At 37.4% G+C, this 21,780-nt stretch overlaps 1 protein-coding gene and 2 long non-coding RNA genes across 7 annotated transcripts in view; 1 reads left to right on the plus strand and 2 right to left on the minus strand.

Annotated features, from left to right (window-relative positions):
- Window positions 1–21,780, minus strand: part of LOC148680292 (uncharacterized) — a 790,608-nt gene that overhangs the window by 146,424 nt on the left and 622,404 nt on the right. The window contains exon 2 of the long non-coding RNA XR_015942918.1: window positions 1,380–3,857. This is a non-coding gene — a long non-coding RNA (uncharacterized LOC148680292). The remainder of the gene's footprint in view (window positions 1–1,379; window positions 3,858–21,780) is intronic.
- Window positions 3,308–9,826, plus strand: LOC141381732 (uncharacterized). The gene is made up of 3 exons (XR_015483820.2): window positions 3,308–4,592; window positions 4,729–8,196; window positions 8,452–9,826. It is a non-coding gene; the product is annotated as an uncharacterized LOC141381732 (long non-coding RNA).
- Window positions 5,134–21,436, minus strand: LOC141381655 (uncharacterized). 5 transcript variants are annotated; one of them, XM_087248647.1, is made up of 4 exons: window positions 21,371–21,436; window positions 20,260–20,406; window positions 11,105–11,164; window positions 5,134–8,945 (listed from the first exon to the last, which is right to left on the minus strand). In XM_087248647.1, exon 4 carries the CDS (start codon window positions 8,779–8,781, stop codon window positions 7,312–7,314), a length of 1,470 nt encoding a protein of 489 aa, XP_087104773.1. In that variant the 5' UTR covers window positions 8,782–8,945; window positions 11,105–11,164; window positions 20,260–20,406; window positions 21,371–21,436; the 3' UTR covers window positions 5,134–7,311. The 5 variants fall into 5 exon arrangements, with proteins under 5 accessions (XP_087104773.1, XP_087104774.1, XP_087104770.1 ...); XM_087248648.1 differs by lacking the exon at window positions 11,105–11,164 and adding an exon at window positions 18,142–18,304; XM_087248644.1 differs by lacking the exon at window positions 11,105–11,164.

The raw sequence follows: 21,780 nt of genomic DNA on the forward strand, positions 1-21,780 counted from the left end.
ATCTTGGACAATAACACTGCTCTATGGTGTCAATCGCACTCAAAGAGACATCAATAATCAGCATATGAACCTCAATAATGGTGACAACTAACAAAATTAACAGTTTAACTCACAAACAGGCAACTGAAAGTCTAAACATAAACAACAGCAGAATAAAACACAAATAAAGAAAACCGTTAGACCATTATACAACATTTATTTATACCGCAATGCATACTGGGATATTTATACAGTGCCACTCCCAGCATGCATTGCAGCATGAAACATTTGAGATGTTACCATTGTTGAGATACAAGGTCAGATTCATGAGGTCTGAGTGTGTCCTTGTCATAACTGAACTGTTTTTGTATGTTATTTCTTAACTGTTAAGTAATTACGGAGGCATCTTTTCTGTTTCCACTTCTCATTAATTAAGTTAATACCTGCAACTAAGCATAAAATCTATTGAATGAGGCCCTTCTTCCAGATTTATACCAAAACATTTATCAGAACTAATTTCAGACAAATAGATTTCTCTATTTATTGACTTCCCAACTTTATTGCTATAGTACAAGCGTTTTGTAAACTCTGTATTCAAGCAGATGGAAAGTCTTCTTAAATGAGTTCAAGGGTGAAGAGCCCAACTAAATCAGCCCCTCACTCCATTACGGTGACACAAAAAACACCTTAATTTCTGTTGGATCTCAATGAGAATATTATGGAAGTCAAATCAGTCAGTAATAAGTGTGTGTCTGCTGTTGTTTGTGGAGTTGTTTAATGATCCTCTGCTGAGACTGAAGCTGTTTTATTTTATTTTATTTTATTTAATGCTGTAACTCAAGTCACTGTTTGTATTTTTTGTTTATTTTCTTCAGTAATTGTGATTATTAACAGCAGGTGTTCATCAGTGTCTGAATTCACTCATTAGTGTTCATTAAAACTGTCAGGTGAACTATATTAGTTAACTAGTGTATGAAATAGTGAACAAGGACACAAAGCGTGATTTCAAACACAGACTTCAAAACATAGAATCTGAACTCTGTTAGCTCACAGTTTTCAGCAGTTGGTTACTTTCTCGAAAACAAAAATGTTACCCAGAAAGCACTGTTTTTAACAGAATATTACTGTTTTAGTGAAAAAACATTATTTTACCGTAGAATCTGACCGTTTTTTAACAGCAATTTTTTACAGTGCAGTATTCACTCTATATTTACTTTTTCTTGATTTAAACTGTCCTTTAATTCCTTTCTAACCTCTACTTCTTCATGTGCTTTTGCTTTTTGTATTGATTTACTCATTTTAATCGTATACTTTTTAATTTCATATTTTGTGTTATCCTACCATATTCTTTTATCTTCATGATACATCTCATTTTGTATTTCAGTATTTATCAAGTCCACTATTGCCTTTCTATAAGGTTCTCCTTTTAAAATTTCTGTATTTAAAATCCATATCCCTTTTCCTCTTTCGGTTTCATTAAAATCAATCTTCATTAATAAAAACTTGTGGTCGCTTAGCGCTGTTTCTTTAAAATAAACACTCTATAAAATCACCCAGTTTTTCCTTGCATAAAATAAAATCAATCCTACTTTGCTTTAAGTTACCAGCTACTAAATGTCTTCTTGAATATTCTCTTTTTCCTTCATTCCTTACTCTCCATATGTCAACTTCTTTGTGCTCTGCCATTAGTTTCTGCAACTCTTTTCTCCCAGTGTCATTCCTAAAAACCATGCCATCCGCTAAATCAGTTCTATTAAAAACCGTGTTAAAATATCCAATTAAAATAGTTTCTCCCCATAAAATCATTAGATCATTTATGCAGTTTAAAAAAGTCCTTCTTTTCTTTTTCTGCTACTGGAGCATGAATGTTACATAATGTTGTATTATTTTCTCTCATTCTAATAGCAAGGCATTTTCCCTCTTTATCATTGTATATTTCTTCCACATCATTCTTTATATCTTCTTTGACTAAAATAGCGACCCCTCTTCCCATCCTTCCATCACCATTGTTATAAAATATATCCCCCCTCCATCTCCTTTTAAAATCTTCCATCACGCCATTATTCCAATTAGTCTCTTGTAAACAAATTAAGTTTTGTTTTTTGCACAGTTCCTTTACCTTGTCAAATTTTCCAACATTCAAAAGACCTCTTGTATTAAAACTAACACAATTAAAAACCATTAAAAGAAAAGATAAAAATAAATACTTAAAATTAGTGCTACCAAAATTAACGCATGCGATTAATTTTAAATAATTAACGCATTAAAAAAAATTAACGCATGCAGGTTTTTTTACTTCCTGTTGTGGTAGACATGTGTTCAACATGCAATAAATGTGGATAAGACCAAGGAAGCACTTTTTGAAGGAAAGTTCCAGTATAAAACAATTAGGTACATCACAGGTTATCCAGAATTTCATGCAATTTCGGGTGTTTCATTTTTAACTTTCGACTTCTGTTGTAAGTTGATACCGCATGGCGAACAGAAACAAAATCATCCGCATTTCATGACTCGGTGTTCCTGTAAGGTAAGGTTCCTTTTAAGGCTACGCGGTAAAATTTTAATAAGAGTATTATCTTAATCATATTAAAATCGGAGTATTGGTGTCTTACGTAAATGTACTCAGTACGTCTGGTGAAGTCGCGAGCTGTCAAAGACAGGACATTACTCTGCCTTTCAGCATGAGCCCTCCAAGTTTAGCGTGTTTCCTCATTAAACGCAACGAAAGCGTATACTTCGCGTTGTTGTGTCAGAATCCTTGTGAAATACAGTAATACTTTAGGACGCTTAGTTTAAGCAAATTTGATGAACTTGATCATGCGTGTTGAATCTGAGGGGAGTCGCTCCAGTATGGAAGGCCGTTGGGGCCAAAACGTCTGCAGCGCGTTGTGTGTGTCTGTCTGTGTGTTTGTCTGTGTCAGGCCCGTTGAGGGGTGTCAGGGGTGGAGTGAGCGACGTATCTGAGTAGGGGCGAGAGGGGTGTGCAATGTATTTAACGACTGGTTTGCAAGAAATTATCATTCATTTGCGGGCATTTGGGAGTCTCTGTGCACTTGCGGGATACTCCTAGTCTTAGCAACTGGATGAATGTAAAGGAGGATTAAGCAAAATTGTTTCTACTCTATAACTAATGTTCTCAACTCACAGCAATAAAACTTTACAATGAGTGCAACAGTTTGTATCCTATAGTTTATTATTATAATTTTTCATTTTCCATATCTGCAATTCCTGTATTTTGGCATTTTTTTGCAGTCCACTTAGAATCCAACATGGAAATCAATGTTTTCTTTATTGGCATTGATTGTTTTGAAATTTAAATGTCATTTACATGCCTGTGTTTTAATTTCTGTAATAAATATGGCTGTCAAGCCAGGATCTTGATGGTTTATTGTGGGTATGTTGTTTGCATGAATAAATCTGTGTTACAAGTTAAACAAAAATTCTATTAAACAATTATATTTTGAATTTAAATAATTTTTTGTCTTGCGTTTACATTAATTTTACATTTAAATAGGCAAAATTACAAGTTTCAGTATTTTAAATGAGATTAATCGCGATAAATTTTTTTTAAAAGGTGCGATTAATTAGTTAATTTTTTTTAATCGATAGACAGCACTAATATATACAGGGAAAGCTGCCCTCATATCGAACACACACTCACATATGCATAGGCTTATATTATTATTTTAAAAAGTAACAGAAAAAGGGCACTTTCTCTCCAGAAGGAAAAAGGGGCTCTTAATACAATGTGTGCCCCATTCCTATCTCTCCGCACCCCTCGTTGAGAACCAAGAGAATCGCTTTCGAGGTTAACTAGGCAGCCGCACACTTGACCCGTGTGCATAGAGTAGGTGAGATCAAAGTCCCTTTAAGATATTCTATAGTCTTTGCATGAGCTGGGATACGGGCAGTGGACCAAACCATTGTGAGGAAGGGAAGAGGGATCTCTCAGCTGTTTCTAAATGCATTTTTTTTTTGCGTTTTTATTTTTTAATTTGCTCCATCTTGCTTTTTTTCAAAGGACACAGATGTTTAATCAGCTGTTGTTCAGTGGTGAATTAGAAAACTTAACTATTTATATTAAGCATCACCACCGTCCACCCTACATCTACGCCCCTGTATGAAGTAGTGTTCTAGGTTATAACGATGCGTAAAGAATGCTCCGGCTTCAATACAGTGCGTTACAGTACACGACTGCCCCCTACTGTTCATGTCTTTATTTGCTAGACCATCTTTCCGTGCTAACGCGCCATATGTCGTGGCCATGCGAGATCACTTTGTTTCATGCGCGCGTTAGTTCATGCCAGATCTGTATATACATTTACCTGATTTTATTTTTTTACTTTTTGTTGCCCTGTCACCTGCTAAAAAAGCGGGGGATGTAGCTTATTGTGTGTCAAGTGACGTAACGGAAGTGGGTGGAGCTAGAGGGGAACGTCGGTGGTGGGAGCGACAGAACAGAAAAGCATGATACTGCTGAAGAACGTAATAAAAATAAGCTAGAAGCTATTACTTGTGTGTGTGTGTGTGTGTGTGATCATCTAACATCTACACAAGCCATCCAACTTCCCCTTCCACCACTACAATGTCCATCCATCCATTCATTTTATTTTGTGAATGTGTTATTTTTCAGGCTGATCTCAGAAATACAGTAATTTTTACTGACAGAATTTTAGGTGCAGGCTAGGACTGTCTCTGCCATTTGCAGATAACGTTGTCTTTTTGGCTTCATAGGACATGGAACTTCAGCATGCAGTAAGTGGGACTGTTTGCTGCTGAGTGTGACATGGCAGGGAAAGAAACAGCACCTCTAAGAAACCATTGTGCTTGACTGGAAAAAGGTGGCCATCTCCAGTTTGGAGGAGAGTCCTTACCCCAAATGGAGTTTAAGTATCAGTGTTTTCCATGAGGAATGGAATGTGAGATTTAAAGATGGATCAGTGCAGCGGCAGCAGTAATGCAGTTGATGTGGTTGTCTGTTGTGGTGAAGGATCTGAGACGAAAGGCAATGTTCTTAATTTACTGCTCATTCTAGGTTCCTACTCTCACCTATGGTCATGACTGAAAAGAACAAGATCTTGGATACAACCGGCCACATTTTGCGAAGTGTTATGACCCGCTAGTTAGAGTCGCACCATAAGAGTGCCAACAAAATAGCCTGAATGCAAATTATTTATTATAAAAGTAACTCATAGAACAATCAATCAAAGCAACCAACAAATGTCTAGGGATAATAATGACGATAAAGAACTTAGGATAAAATCACAACAACACTTCAACTACATGACAAAAGTAATGCAAAACAAAACCATAAGGTTAAAGAGCCAATGAGATGGCAGGTCTTGACATGTGGACTCCCGAGTAGCCACAGTGTCCTGGGGTAGCTAGCACAACAACTTTTATATACCCATTGATGAGTAATGCAGGCATCCAATCAGAATTTACCACATGCTCTAATCTGGAGTCTTGGGATCATCACAGTGTATAAATATTGTAAAACTTAATACCTGTCGCTCTGCCTAAATCATAAAATATTCATCAAGTTTGTATTCGACTCAAAGTAAATGCAGTAAACTAGAAAAATCTAGAATCTAAAAGTAAAGAAACTTCACTAATAAAAGCTGCAACACAGGACAATTGAATGGGCTTTTAAAACTTGAGGCCCTGGTATACTGCAAACTAAGCGTCCTACAGCTCCACCTTCTTTGATGTGCGGTGGTTTCCCAGTGATGTCTCTCATTCAGGGAGTCAGACAGTGAACATCATCTAAAACAACACTAGCTACATGAATACACTGGAGAGAGTACAAATTTATCTGCACTGGTACAATCACTTGCAAAGAGATTTTAAGCTGCAGAGGAGCTGTTGGCCAGATGTTTATGACAGTTCTTCTTTCAGCCACCACCACGGTGTTTACGGTAAACGCGAGAAGCGCAACACATTTACAACCCGACCTACTGCAGTGTAGGAGTGTTGGAAAACAGTAAACTGTCACTCAGCCTTTTCAAACATTATTCAGACATAAAACATCCAGTGCACAGAGAAAATGTTTTGCTGCCTTCATGTCATGTGTGCAACTTTTTTGTCTATGTGTTTCTTAAGCGGCGCCGAATGATTAAAACTCTGTAGACACTGATCAGATCTGTACGGTTTCTCTCCAGTGTGAATCCTGTTGTTTTCAGATGTGTTAACTGATTAAACCTCTTGTAAAAACACTTGTACGGTCTCTCCAGAGTAAATTGTCTGGTGCAGTTTCAATTTTGGAGCTGTAATAAGTCTTCTCACACTCAAAGCGCATATACTCTTTCACATCAGTGTGGATTTTCATGTGTTTATTAAGGTTTGCTGATCGGTTGAATCTCTTCCCACACTGAGTGCATGTGAATGGTTTCTCTCCAGTGTGGGTCTTACATAGTCAAGTGATGCAATTTCCAAGGTCAAAGTTCACCAAGCTTGAACCTTGCAAGGCAGTGAATTGCAAAACTTGACGCACAAACTTACGTTTCCAGTCTGACACATTTGCGTGCGTATGAATGGAAGTCTATGGAGAGAAAAGTCCGGTGTGACCACAGACCCCAATTTTATCCTCTATACACTGGCTGCCTGTTAAGTTTTGTATTAAATTTAAAATATTAATTCTCACCTATAAAGCTCTAAATAATCTAGCTCCTGTTTATCTTCTGTCTCGCTACAATCCAACTCGCTCTTTTAGATCTCAAAACTCAGGGCTTCTGTTAGTACCTAGAATAGCAAAGTCGAGTAAAGGAGGTTGAGCCTTCTCATTTATGGCTCCTAAACTCTGGAATAGCCTCCCTGATAACATCCGAGGCTCAGACACACTCTCTCAGTTCAAAACTAGATTAAAGACCTATCTGTTTAGTAAAGCATACACTCAATGCATCACTTAGCGGGTTTCCAAACAAGTTTCTACATCTTGCTTATATACACTATGAACAGCAGCTACGCTAATTATTCTTCTTTTTTTTTATTCATTTCCACCTGGGCATACTCATCCCGAGGTCCTCAGATTATGCGGAGTCACTGATTGGATCTAAGACCAGCGACTCCTATCAGTAAAGTTTTTTTTTCCCTCTCCGCTGTCGCCACTGGCTTGTATGGTTCAGGATCGGTAGAGCTATGCATCAATGGATTTGCTCTTCAGTGTTTGGACTCTCAGTAATGATTTAAACCACACTGAACTGAGCTGAACTGAACTTAAACACTAAAAACTGAACGACCCTGATCCAATTTATTATGACCATTTATGTGAAGCTGCTTTGACACAATCTACATTGTAAAAGCGCTATACAAATAAAGCTGAATTGAATTTAATTAAGAGCAAGTGAATGGTTTCTCTCCAGTGTGGATCCTCATGTGTTTATAAAGGGATGATGATTGGCGAAAACTCTTCCCACACTGAGTGCATGTGAATGGTTTCTCTCCAGTGTGGATCCTTATGTGTTGATCAAGGTGTGATGAGCGGTTGAAACTCTTCCCACACTGAGTGCAAGTAAATGGTTTCTCTCCAGTGTGGGTCCTCATGTGTTTATTAAGTGATGACGCTTGGTGGAAACTCTTCCCACACTGAGTGCACGTAAATGGTTTCTCTCTAGTGTGGATCCTCATGTGTAGATTAAAGTTTGATGATTGGCTGAAACTCTTTCCACACTGAGTGCAAGTAAATGGTTTCTCTCCAGTGTGGATCCTCATGTGTTGATAAAGGGATGATGATTGGCGAAAACTCTTCCCACACTGAGTGCACGTTATTGGTTTCTCTCCAGTGTGGATCCTTATGTGTTGATCTAGGTGTGATGAGCGGTTGAAACTCTTCCCACACTGAGTGCAAGTAAATGGTTTCTCTTCAGTGTGGATCCTCATGTGTTGTTTAAGGTATGATGAGCAGTTAAAACTTACTCCACACTGAGTGCATGTGAATGGTTTCTCTCCAGTGTGGATCCTCATGTGTTTATAAAGGGATGACGATTGGCAAAAACTCTTCCCACACTGAGTGCACGTTATTGGTTTCTCTCCAGTGTGGATCCTCATGTGGTGATTAAGGTGTGATAAGTAGTTAAAACTCTTCCCACACTGAGTGCAAGTAAATTGTTTCTCTCCAGTGTGGATCCTCATGTGTTGATCAAGGTGTGATGAACGGTTGAAACTCCTCCCACACTGAGTGCATGTGAATGGTTTCTCTCCAGTGTGGATCCTCATGTGGTGATTAAGGTGTGATAAGTAGTTAAAACTCTTCCCACACTGAGTGCAAGTAAATTGTTTCTCTCCAGTGTGGATCCTCATGTGTTGATCAAGGTGTGATGAACGGTTGAAACTCTTCCCACACTGAGTGCAAGTAAATGGTTTCTCTCCAGTGTGGATCCTCATGTGGTGATTAAGGTGTGATAAGTAGTTAAAACTCTTCCCACACTCAGTGCATGTGAATGGTTTCTCTCCAGTGTGGATCCTCATGTGTAGATTAAAGTTTGATGATTGGCTGAACCTCTTCCCACACTGAGTGCATGTGAATGGTTTCTCTCCAGTGTGGATCCTCATGTGTTTATAAAGGGATGATGATTGGCGAAAACTCTTCCCACACTGAGTGCACGTTATTGGTTTCTCTCCAGTGTGGATCCTTGTGTGTTGATCAAGGTGTGATGAGCGGTTGAAACTCTTCCCACACTGAGTGCAAGTAAATGGTTTCTCTCCAGTGTGGATCCTCATGTGGTGATTAAGGTGTGATGAGCGGTTGAAACTCCTCCCACACTGAGTGCATGTGAATGGTTTCTCTCCAGTGTGGATCATCATGTGAATCTTAAGTTTTCTTTTGCTTGCCAAAATCTTTCCACACTGAGTGCAGGTGAAACAATTATTGTCTCTCCTTTTCAAAATACCATTAGTCTGTAAATTAGTTTTTTCCTCAATTTTGACATGATGTTCCTCCTCTTTCCTCTCATTCTCTTCAATTAGGTCTGAAATAAATAAATAAAAGATTAGTTTTCATCAAGTCTAAAAATCTCTCATCAAAAGCTGAAAAGTAAAAAGACACTGGAAACATTGGCTACACACACTTATTTTGATGCATGTTAAATGTAAAATAAAATCAGATCATATTTTGTTCAGTCATTAACCTGTACACATTTAAGCAAATTAAATTAATCTTTATTTATCTACTGCTTTTACAATGTAAATTGTGTCATAGTCGCCTAACATAGAAGTCATTGTAAATTGAAACGCTGTCAGTCTAGTTTTCAAAGTTTCTTACATAATTGATCATAAAAGTAATTTTGGTCACATTGATAAGACACAGATTTGAAAGGTGTAAATGGTGTGACGACCCCTGTATTCTAGTTTGGATGTGGCAGATCCTGATTAGGTGCCATGGTTACTCCCCAATTGGTTCAAAGCATATAAATGCGAGAGTGAGCTAGCTTGTGTAGGATAGTGTGGCTACTGGCCGTCCTCGCATCAAGACCATCTCTTTATTTCGGCAACCTTATGGTTTTGTTTGGCATTATTTATATGTGTAGCTAAAGTTAGTTATTTTCTTCATTTTCCCCTAGACATTTGTTTGTTTCTTGATTTGTTGTTTTATTAGTTGTGTATATTAAATAAGTTGCATATATAATTTTTTTGTTGTCTGAGCTCTTTTATGTTGCAACTCGAACGAGGGGGTCGTAACAATGGCCTATTTTTATTTGTATATATTCATAATTACAACAAAATGTTTTTCTAACATTTGTTTAGCAGACAGGGAATACTATGGATAGAATACTATGGATAAGATACTGTGGATAGAATGAAAGAACCGACAGGGGAAAGCAAAGAAGGAGGTGTTTGTTTCTTTATTAACTCATGGTGAGATAAGAGAAACATACATCCAGTTAGATCATTTTGTTCTCCTGATCTGGAATACCTTACGCTTCGGTGCCAACCACACTGGCCACCCTCATCCACCCTCAAGCCAACACACAGAAGGCGCTTAGGGAACTGAATGGGAGCATAAGCGAGCAGGAAACCACACACCCAGAGGCAGCGTTTATTGTTACAGGGGACTTTAACAATGCCAATCTCAGGAAAATCACTCCAAAATATATCATATCACCATATCACCACAAACATGCGTGGTGACCGAATTTTGGACCACTGCTATTCTCCGTTCCGGGAAGCCAACAAATCCCTCCCCCGCCCACCGCTAAGCAAATCAGATGACTCTTTTGTTCTGCTCTTGCCTGCTTACAGACAGAAACTGAAACGGGAACCACCCACCCTCAAGACGTTTCAAAGCTGGACGGACCAATCGAGTTTCATACTTCAAGAATGTTTTGATCATGAGGACTGGGAGATGTTCCGTGCAGCTTCTGATGACGACATTAAAGTTTACTCAAGACACCGTTACATGCTTCATCAGAAAGTGTATAGAAGACATGGTCCCAACAAAAACTGTTCGTATCTACCCCAACCCAAAACCATGGATTGATGGCGAAGTTCGAACAGCCCTATTAGTGTGAACCTCCGCCTATAAATCCAGAAATGCTGAGGAACAAAAACAAGCAAACTACAACCTCAGGTAAACTATCAAAGCAGCAAAACATCAATACAGAGATACAAGGTAGAGGGGAGGAGTATGTGGCAGGGACTTAATTACATCACAAACTTTAAAAGTGACAAACCCGCCACTGTAAACATTTCTGCATCTCTCCCGGATGAGCTCAACTCGTTCTACACCTGCTTTAAAGCCCAGGACAGCACCCACACACTGTGCGCTCCCGCGGCCGATACCAAAACCGCCAGCACACTCTGTTTCTGTAGCAGACGTAACGAGATCTTTCTGGAACATCCGGAAAGCTACGGCCCAGATGGCATCCCTGGACGTGTACTTAAAGCATGCGCACACCAGCTAGCGGGGGTTTTCACAGACATCGTTAACCTCTCGCTCTCTCTGTCTGTGGTTCCCACATGCTTTAAGACAGCTACTATTGTGCCCATGCTGAAATAATCTAAAACCACATGCTTAAATGGGCGTCCAGTTGCTCTGACACCCAGCATCAGCAAGTGCTTTGAGAAGCTGTTTAAAAAGCACATCTGTTCTGTACTGCCTGCTCACACTGACCCTCTGCAATTTGCTTACAGGAATAATCGCTCCACTGATGTTGCAATTACTTTCACCTTGCACACTGCTCTGTCTCACCTGAAAAACAAAAACACATATGTGAGAATGCTGTTTGTGGACTACAGCTCAGTATTCAACACTATAGTGCCTGCCAAACTAGTGGTGAAGCTCCAAGCTCTGGGTCTACACAGCTCTCTGTGCAAATGTATCCTGGACTTCCTGTCAAGCAGACGCCAGGAGGTCAGAATGAACAACATTACCTTATCCACACTGATCCTCAACACTGGTGATCCACAGGGCTGTGTTCTCAGTCCACTCCTGTACTCCCTGTACACATATGACTGTACAGCCAAACACAGCTCCAACGTCTATGTTAAATTTGCTGATGACACAACAGTGGTGGGCCTAATCAAAGATAATAATGAGACGGCCTACAGAGAGTAGGTTCACACTCTGATGCAGTGGTGTGAGGAAAACCACCTCTCACTCATCATCAGCAAAACCAAGGATGTGCAAAAGGACCGCTGATGTCTACGTCCCGGATGACACCAACCAATCAGTGCACAATGCAACGCAGTATCATCGAGGTGGGCTGAGCTAAGAACTAGTTGAGAGCGACAGTGCACACGGGAGATAACGCTGGTGATAACACCTGCTATCGAACTCAATCGGCAAAAAAAAACAAAACAATCACTATTGGCATGCTGTGCTACAGTGTGCGTGTCTTAAAAGTTATGCGACGATAATTGGTTACCTGCAGTGATCATTCAAGTTGGACATGCCCAGACAAAGACCCTGCCATCATGTGCATTCATGTGACACTCTGAGAATTGCGCCTTTGTTATCTACTGGGCCATTATTTTCTTACTAGACTTGCAGTATGCTGTTCAGTTATTAATGTTTATTGTGAAACATCTGTATTGATTATTGTTTATTTGTTTCAGAAAACCACACATATGTTCCATTGTATACCAAGTGCTTCAGTAAATGAAAATCACATCTAATACCCTGAGTGCCTCTCTTCAATTAAGTAACCATCTCACTCAGTTCTGACCGACTGCCTATTGTGTTTCACACCCAAATTTAATACATCCACGAACCCCTCCATTTCAAAGGAGCTGGTGGTGGATTTCAGGAAAGAGAATAGAGAAAACACCCCCATCACCATCAACGGGACACCAGTGGAGAGAGTCAGCACTTTCAAGTTTCTTGGAGTACACATTGCTGAGGATTTGACATGGACTGCTCACACAGACGCAGTGCTAAGGAAGGCACAACAACGCCTCTTCTTCCTTAGGCGTCTCAGGAGGTTTGGAATAAGCCCTCACATCCTCCGCTCGTTCTACACCTGCACTGTGGAGAGCATCCTGTGTGGCTGTATCACCACCTGGTATGTAAATAGCACCAGCAGCAATCGCAAAGGCCTACATAGGATTGTGTGAACTGCTGGACGCGTAGTAGGAGGTGAGCTTCCCTCCCATCACGACATCACCAGGCGGTGCATGAGGAAAGCCAAGTGAACTATAAGCGACTCCAGCCACCCAAGCCATAGACTTTTCTCTCTGCTACCCTTAGGCAAATGGTTCTGCAGCATCCGGTCGCGCACCAGCCAACTAAAGGAAAGCTTCTTCCCTCAGACTATCAGGCTGATGAACACTTATTACCCCTCACTGCACACCATGTATATGTAGCATGCACTGCACTTTAACCAATACATACCTAAAACAATACTGCCTACAACTATGGGTACACATATTCATTATACATATCGCTGTCAACAATTATAATGCTGCCAAATTATTTTGTACTATCTGAATTTTGCACAGTCGTTATATTTGCACTGTCTGTATTTTGTACTGTGTAGAGCCAGCACCTAAGCGTTTCACTCATCATAGCACACGTGCTGCTGATGATGTGACAATAAAAGTGATTTGATATTCATGGCCATTTTTTCTTCATTGGCCTTTATTATAGCAACATATATATATATATATATATATATATATATATATATATATATATATATATATATATATATATATATATATATATATAGCCATGACAGCATATTATCATGCAAGATACTTCTAAAAGATACACTAAACCTCGAGAAGACTCCTCTTCTGGACCAGGCACACCACACTCTATGCAGCAAACCAGTGGATGACAAGGAACCGCCAAGCGCCTTCGTGATTAAATGCCACTACTTTTCCGAAAAAGAGGATATTTTGAAGAAAGCCACTGAAATAAAGACAACAGTACACTGGGCTGTGAATGACAATACAAATGTTAATGTCGCTCTCCGGTTAACTTTTAAATAACCACTATAGCACATGTTGGTTGTTGTTATTTCTAGTTCCCAAGTATATTTAGTCAGTAATGAGGTCGTTTTGTCGTAAAACATCAAGCGCTGTTCAAATGGTTTTGTTTTATACGTGAGGTCCCACATGGTCAGCTAGCTAAAGCCTGATTTATACTTCTGCGTCAGGTGACCGGCGTAACCCACGGCGCAGGCAACCCGCGTGGCTGTGCATTTATACTTCTGCGCGCTGTCTCTGTTGGTCTGCATTAACACTTCTGAAACGCTAGTTGGCACAGAGGTGTAAATGTTCCTCTGTGTCGAGTTTCTTCATGGCTTTTTTGCTTTTCCTGAACACTTCCGAGATTTACAATTGGCTCAAACTCGCTCATTTTGAGGCAGGAACCGGGAGACGTGCAACAACTTTAACTATGAGGTAAACACTAAACAAAACTTTCCATCCGGAGCTCCTTCACGGGACTCCACACTTGTAAACAATCGCTTGCGCCACTCTCGGTCCCGCCCAGACTCGTCAGCGCTACCAAGCCGACCAATCACAGAGCTTACGCTATGCGTCGTTGCGACGTGTATTTACATTTTTTGAGAGGTGCACGTCAGTGACGGCGACGGCCACGGCGAAGGGCTATGCGTCAGCGCCGTAGCATACGCCGCCGTTTGACGCAGAAGTATAAATCAGCCTTAAGAGTGTGAGTAGGTGGAAGTGTGTGTAAGTTTACACCAAGGTTTCAATCTTGTGTTGTTTCGTGTTTATAAAAGTGTATGTGCGATCACACCTTTTTTTTCCTTTTTATTTCTTTCCTCTCTCTCCCTCACACATCCCCCTACATACAAAACCCACAGATACCTTTCGGGTGCTTCGGATGCTTCTGATAAATGTTTTCAACAGCCCATAAAATGGGTGGAGTAAAGACAAACTTTACCAGTTGGAATGTGCGGAGGCTAAATCACCCAGTGAAACGAAACAATTAAAATCAGTTAAAAACAGTTCAAATCAGATATTGTATATTTGCAGGAGACGCATCTGTTGAAAAATGACTATTCTAAACTTAATAGAGGAGGCTATACACAAATATATTATTCAAACTTCAATAGCAAAAGTAGGGTCGTTGCTGTACTCATACATAAGAATGTACAGTTTGTCATTGAGTCAAATGTGCTGGATAAAAATGGCAGATACATAATAATCCAAACTTTTAACATGTCTGTGGTCCTGGCCTATGTGTTTGCTCCTAATTGGGACAATGTACACATTTTCAGTGATTTATTTTCAATTTTGCCTAGTCTTGACACACACAATTTAATTTTAGGAGGCGAACCTCCTGAATTTTATTCACCTGTGCATCAAACCTATTCCAGGATTGACCATTTTCTCCTGGACAAGCAGTTACGTCCCTTACGCCCCATTCACAAGGGGCAACTTCCCATTAACTTTGAATGGGTGACGTCAGGCATTGCCGAACTGCATTGTGGATTCGTCGACGCTGCTTCAGAATCATTGTTCGCTGCAAAAGTTGGGACTTGATCAACTTTTCAAGCGGCGATGGAAGCATCAGCCAACAGATCGCTGTATGCAAATACACCAGCTCAGACTGTGGCCTATTGTTGTGTAAATTCATTGGCTAACGCTGCTATGACGATTACGTCAGCCCCAACTTCAGACACGCTTTCTGTCAAGCGTTGATGCTGAAGCCCCGTGTGAATGGGGCATTAATGTCAGCAGTAGAGTATGGTAGTATTGTTATTTCGGACCATTGTCCAGTCTCTCTAAAGCTATGTTTTCAGGCAATGGAATCCTCCAACATACATGGCGGTTTAACTCAAGACTCTTGGCAGACGACGATTTTGTAAAATTTATTGATGCTCAAATTTATTTCCTCCTTGAGATAAACGAATCCCCAGAGATAAGTTTGAGCATCCTATGGTATACTCTGAAAGCATTTATAAAAGGACAGATTATTTAATATTAAGCTATCGCAAATAAAAGAATGTCAAAACGGCTTACAGAGATTATGAATTAAATAATACAATTGATCAGCTACACTCAACATCACCTTCCGAAGAGCTCCATTAGAAAAGACTCCTTTTGCAAGCGGAATATGACTCCCTGACAAGTGAAAATGCAAAGGATCTCCACATAAGATCAAGCTAGATTCATTATGAACATGGTGAACGAGCTGCCAGGTTATTGTGTTACCAACTGAAACAATCCTCAGCAGCTGGTTTTATAGCAGCAGTTAGTAAGGAAGACGGCAGTATTATTACTGATTAACAGGGAATTAATGATCAATTTAAACACTTTTATAAAACCCTTTGCAGCTCTGAGGTAAACGAAATTGGACGTATTGAGAGCTTTTTCAATTATTTAGAATTGCCATACCTTTGTGATTCAGATCAGTTGGCATTAGAATGTAATATAACACCTTCTGAAATTGAAAATGCAATTAAAAAATTGAAAACCGGAAAAGCACCAGGCCCTGATGGCTTCGGGCCGAGTTTTATAAGAAGTTTACTGCCAAGCTAACACCACTGTTGTGTAAGGTATTTGATGAAGCTCTTGTTTTGGAGACAATTTTTTTTAGGTACTTTCAAGTCCATAGTTTCGAAAAAAAAAACACTTCTCTCCTTCACTGAACCAACCATAAGCATGTTGGATAGATGAATTGGTAAATATGGACTCATATCAAAGGGGTATGATGTCCATGTTGTATGAAGTGGTCTAAAGAACTGCCTCCCCTTGCCTAAATTGTATAAAACAAAAATGGGAAGACAGACTGGGACTAGAAATATCAGATACAACCTGGCAATATGCCATAGAACTGGTACACTCATCCCCTGCATTTATTAGACATGGTCTTCTTCAGTTTAAGGTGCTTCTTAGGCTTCACCTATCTAGGAGCAAGCTGGCAAAAATGTATCAAGGGTCAGATTCATCTTGCCCCAGATGTGGTTTGAAGTCAGCAGATCTGATGTTCTGGCGATGCCCTAGATTACATAAATTTTGGGCCAATATTTTTAGATCATTTTCATCTATATGTAATAGAGATCATAGCCTTTTCTTCTTTATTGGCCAGACGTCTGATTCTCCTAAGATGGAAAAAACAAACCCACCATCCCACAAACATTGGAGATTAGAATTGTTCTCACATCTTAAACTCGAGCACCTTAAATACATCATCCGAGACTCTACAAAAAGGTTTTAGAGGTTTGGCAGCCTTTCCTCTCCTACATTGAACGCTCAGAGGTTATTATATCCTTGGTGAGAGTTTATCCCTAATTTCCTAATTTATTTGATCTATTTTTATTAATTTATTTTTATTTTTCTCCCTTTTTCTATATGGGGTTTGAGTATGTCTGTAGCTATGCACCATGTTAATTTGTTGTTCAATATGTGTGTTGTAGAAAAATTTAAAACTTTTTAAAAAATCAATAAAATAGTTGAATAATAAGAATGCAATAGTACTAAAACAGTTTTTAGGAGAGTAATAATCCCATTAATCTAGTTACAGTACATGTCCCTGTCGAAGGTCTGTGAATTGTAGCTAGTTATTAATTAAAGAAGGACAAGACATTCTTGTACGTGACTTTGTTCTTTGTGTGACTGAAATGTAGGCAATTTATTTAAGTACACTTAGTACACTTTTCAGTAATGCACTATAAGTGCTCTATTTTCGCACACTAATTTTGTACTTAATGTACTAAAATATAGTATTAAGTATATGTTAAGATAAACTTAATACCATCTAAGTGCACTCAACTGTGCTATTTTGAGACACCCTGAAATTGAACTAAAATGTGCTTTTAACATACTAAATCTGTATTTTAAAAATATATATATTTAGTTACAACTAGAAATACACTTGAACCCTACTTTTAAACATTTAAATATATTTATGACTAATTTAAAGTATAATAGTAATATATTAAAAGAATATACAAATTATAAAATTGAATTATATACTATAAAATTATAGTATTAAAAGTATTTTGGGAAAATGTACTTCTACAATACATTACTAATAGATTTTCTATATTTTAACTTATTTTAAACTTAGGATTAGTATGTAAACAGTGTACTAAAAATCAACTAATGTTTAAAGCATTTAAAGCACACTTTTAAAAAACACATTAATAAAATTTATTTAAGTATTACTGGTATTTAGTATATACTTTTGTCAAGTGTACTAAAGTCCTACTGAAGTATAAACATACTTTTAATTAGTATATTTATAGTGTAAAACCATCAAACTTTTATTTTACACAAAAAAAAAACTATGCACTAAAAATTTGTTTGCGGGTATTTTAGTGTATTTTAATTGCATTTAATTACATATTTTTTTTTCACCTGGGATTGCTTTGCTCAGGGTATAATAAGGAACGGTAAGTGTTGAATTGGGAGAATGGCTTTTACTCTGCATCTCCCTCATTTCACTGTCTTTGTTGCTCAGCAGTGCATATGTTACAGCTAATTTCTTTATATAGTATGTTAGTTTGTTTCATTCTACTGTCTGTATATTCAAACATGTAACTTAATAAACAACTTTACTTGCTTTAAGCTTTGAGATTCTTTCTCTTTATCAATGATGCTAACAACTTTGATGGAGTCTGATAAATAATGGATTTAAACACACCATCCTTCAACTGCTATCTGTTTCCGACTATTTGTTCAGAATAGCAGTGTAAGCTCCAAGCCTTACAGCTATGTTTCATTCCAAAAATGACATTTAAATTTCTTTACAGTAGGTGGTGCTGCCGCCTCACAGCAAGAAGGTTGCTGGTTCGAGCCTCGGCTGGGTCAGTTGGCATTTCTGTGTGGAGTTTGCATGTTCTCCCCGAGCTGGCGTGGGTTTTCTCTGGGTGCTCCGGTTTTCCCCACAAGATCAAAGACAGGCAGCATTACACTGTTTTAAGGATTTAAAAATGTATTCTTTAAAAAGCAAAAAGATTCCAATAGCGGCACCTGCTGGTACGTGAAGAATATGATCAATACTGACGAGCTCTACACTCAAATGTTTGCATATCATCAGCATGCTGCAATACAGTTCTTAAGCACCAAAAGTCTTTTTTAGACTAGTTTGTTGGCCAGTTGTAGTCAGTGCAATGCTAAACGTTATTGTTTCACTTTAATTTGTTTTGTCTCACATCGTCCCACAGCAACATTATATAGTTAAGAATACTGTACAATGTTTTATAATAATTAATTATTTTAGTGTCTATTTCATTCAGCATATTTAAAGTTAGTCATCCACGTTTTCTGACATACTTTAAATCAGGGTTTCTACAGATAAATTTAAGTTAAATTTAAGACTTTTAAAGACATTTTTAAGACCATTATGAATGAAATTTTAGATTAAGGAATTTTTCAAATGGCCCAGAAGAAAAAGTTTTTTTATTTGTCCTATCAAAAAATATTTCATATTCAATATTTAATAATACAAAAATAAATCAATAATAATAATAATAATAACATTAAAATATTTTAGATATTTCTTAGTAAAAGATCTTAAATATTGTGTAAAAACACGAGAGCTCTACTTGGATCCACAATTTTTTTTTCCAAAATAAACTTTCTTTAAAATAAAAAAACAAGTGAACAAATGTTTTAAAAGTTTTAAAAACTATATTAAACTAAATCTATGCACAGCAATCTGTCCAGGTCGATGTCCTCAGCGGTCCTTACCATTATGATAAATAGAGTTAAAATGTCCTTTTTGAATAAAAAGTTAAAAGTTTTATTGAGATGGATTGTTGGTGATCGTATGGGTTTTGACCAGATTGGGTAACAAAACATCAACAAAGGAAACTTAAGACTTGTTTAAAAAGATTTAAGACCTACAACACAATATTACAGTAAATTTAAGACTTTTTAAGGCCTAAAAGTTAGATTTTGGAATTTAAGACATTTTACGACCCTGCAGAAACCCTTTTTAAACACAATAGCCCTGGTAATTAGTTATTATAATAATGATGTAATTCTAACTCAGTTACTATCTGTGAGAACTAGTAACAACTACAAAAACAAGATTAAACCCCTAAAGAAGTTGATAAAAAAGGGAATTGTGATCAATGTGACATATGCAAATGGAAAGTACTAATCCAACACTATCACTGTAATAGCAGATACCTTCTATGAGAATACTGTAGGTCAAATATCGTCAGCTCAGTTAAACTTTTTAAATTGATTGTTATTATTTATTTTATATAGCGCCAGTGCTCAAGGACTCTACAAACAGTAGGAGAAGAAGAGAATCAATATCCTTAAGAAGGTAGTGAAAATTGGAGACTAATAATACAGAAAATAATGACAAAATAAATTAGAACAAGTAACAAGAAAGAAACTCATTCCTGTCTTTCAATGAGAGCTTATGTGGATTAGGAGAACTAGCCAGCACATTATACAGGTAAAGTTGGTTTTATATTCACACATTCATTCATTTAGAAGTCTGTATTGTTTACCATGTTACTTTGAATATTCGATTACAATTAGCATGCAAGTGTGACTTGAAAACAACATTAACAGTTTATTTGACTGTGAACAATGTTGTACTTTGATAGTCATTGGCTACTAATATGATTTCGCTATTTAGAGTTTGCAAATAATACTTTTATGAAATTATATTATTAAGGGGAAAGTCTGAATATCTAAATATAAAACCAACTTTACCTCTATCAGCACACTCAGGGCATAGAGGTAAAGTTGGTTTTATATTCGCACATTCAGACTTTCCCCTTAATAATATAATTTCATAACAGTATTATTTGCAAACTCTAAATAGCGAAATCATATTACAAGGGCTGCAATATGGATTTTATTTAGCATTCTTAATATTAAAAATATATCGGTATGAAAACCAACCTGTTTGTTCCTGCAGATCTTCCCGTTTGACTGTGAATGTTTCTTCAATCTTCACATCTTCACTCTCCTCTTTAATAAACGCCATCTTTATAACAGTGTGGAGATCAGTCGCTTCAGGAGTTTTTATCTGCGTTTGGACACTTTATCCTGTTTAAAATGGACAAAACAATAAAAATGTCCTGTTTAAAATAAATAAAACAATGAACAGAAATAAAATAACTTCTTATATAGTCATTAAAAAAAATGAATCGGGTAATTCTGAGCAAGAAACAATATAAAGGTAAAGTTGGTTTAATATTCACACATTCTGACTTTCCCCTTAATAATATAATTTCATAAAAGTATTATTTGCAAACTCTAAATAGCTAAATAATATTAGCAGCAAATGACTATCAAAGTACAACATTGTTCACAGTCAAATAAACAGTGTTAATGTTGTTTTCAAGTCACATTTGCATGCTAATTCAGATCGAATATTCAAAGTAACATTATAAACAACATAGAGACTTCTAAATGAACGAATGTGCGAATATAAAATCAACTTTACCTCTATGATCAGAATTAGCATGCAAGTGTGACTTGAAAACAACATTAACACTGTTTATTTGACTGTGAACAATGTTGTACTTTGATAGTCATTGGCTGCTAATATGATTTCACTGTTTAGAGTTTGCAAATAATACTTTTATGAAACTATATTATCAAAGGGAAAGTCAGAATGTGCGACTATAAAACCAACTTTACCTCTATCTTTTCAACACTTGCTTCAACAGTTTGTTTATATGAGAGGGATTAACAAAAATAAATCAGGTAAGTCAACAAGAAAACAAAAGCCACAAATGACCTGATAAAAACTATATTTTTTAAATATATATGACAATGTATACTTATACTGGAATGACATTATGCTATTTTAAAAAAATTAAACCTTCCTTAAAACACTTATTACACACATTTCTGTTCAAACAATTGCCCTCGTTTACTGTGATTAAAATAGTACTTCGTTGTATAAAGAATTAAAATAATAGTCAACAACAGGTATATAATATCAGAAGAAAAACCTAAAACTTTAATCAATCGGTTTATATTTGTGTAAAGTTGTGAAACAAACCTTCCTCTGGTTGAACTGCAGCGCGGAAGCGGCGCCGCCTTATGACGTCACACACCACGCCAAAATAAAAGTCTTTTTTGTTCAGCTTTTTTTGCCACTCACTGTTGCAGTGAGGACATGATAAATTTCTCCCTCGTTTTCCACCTCACACAACATATCTGCTATCTCTTTCACATACACAGACATTCAGTATTGGCAGTTGATCAAAACTTTTAATCCAAACATTTTTACACAATTTTTAAAAACTTGTTTAATCCACTAAGTCTAAGTGTTTATTGTTGCGAAACGTTTACATCACAAAACAGGGAACAATCAACATCGCAAGGCATATTTACTATTAAAATAAATAAAATAAATTTAAATTGTTACAACTGCAACAAGGAGCTGTACAAAAGATCTACATCAAGGGA

Source organism: Danio rerio, chromosome 4, assembly GCF_052040795.2.
Source record: "Danio rerio strain M-AB ecotype USA chromosome 4, GRCz13ab, whole genome shotgun sequence".
Classification (NCBI taxonomy): Eukaryota; Metazoa; Chordata; class Actinopteri; order Cypriniformes; family Danionidae; genus Danio; species Danio rerio.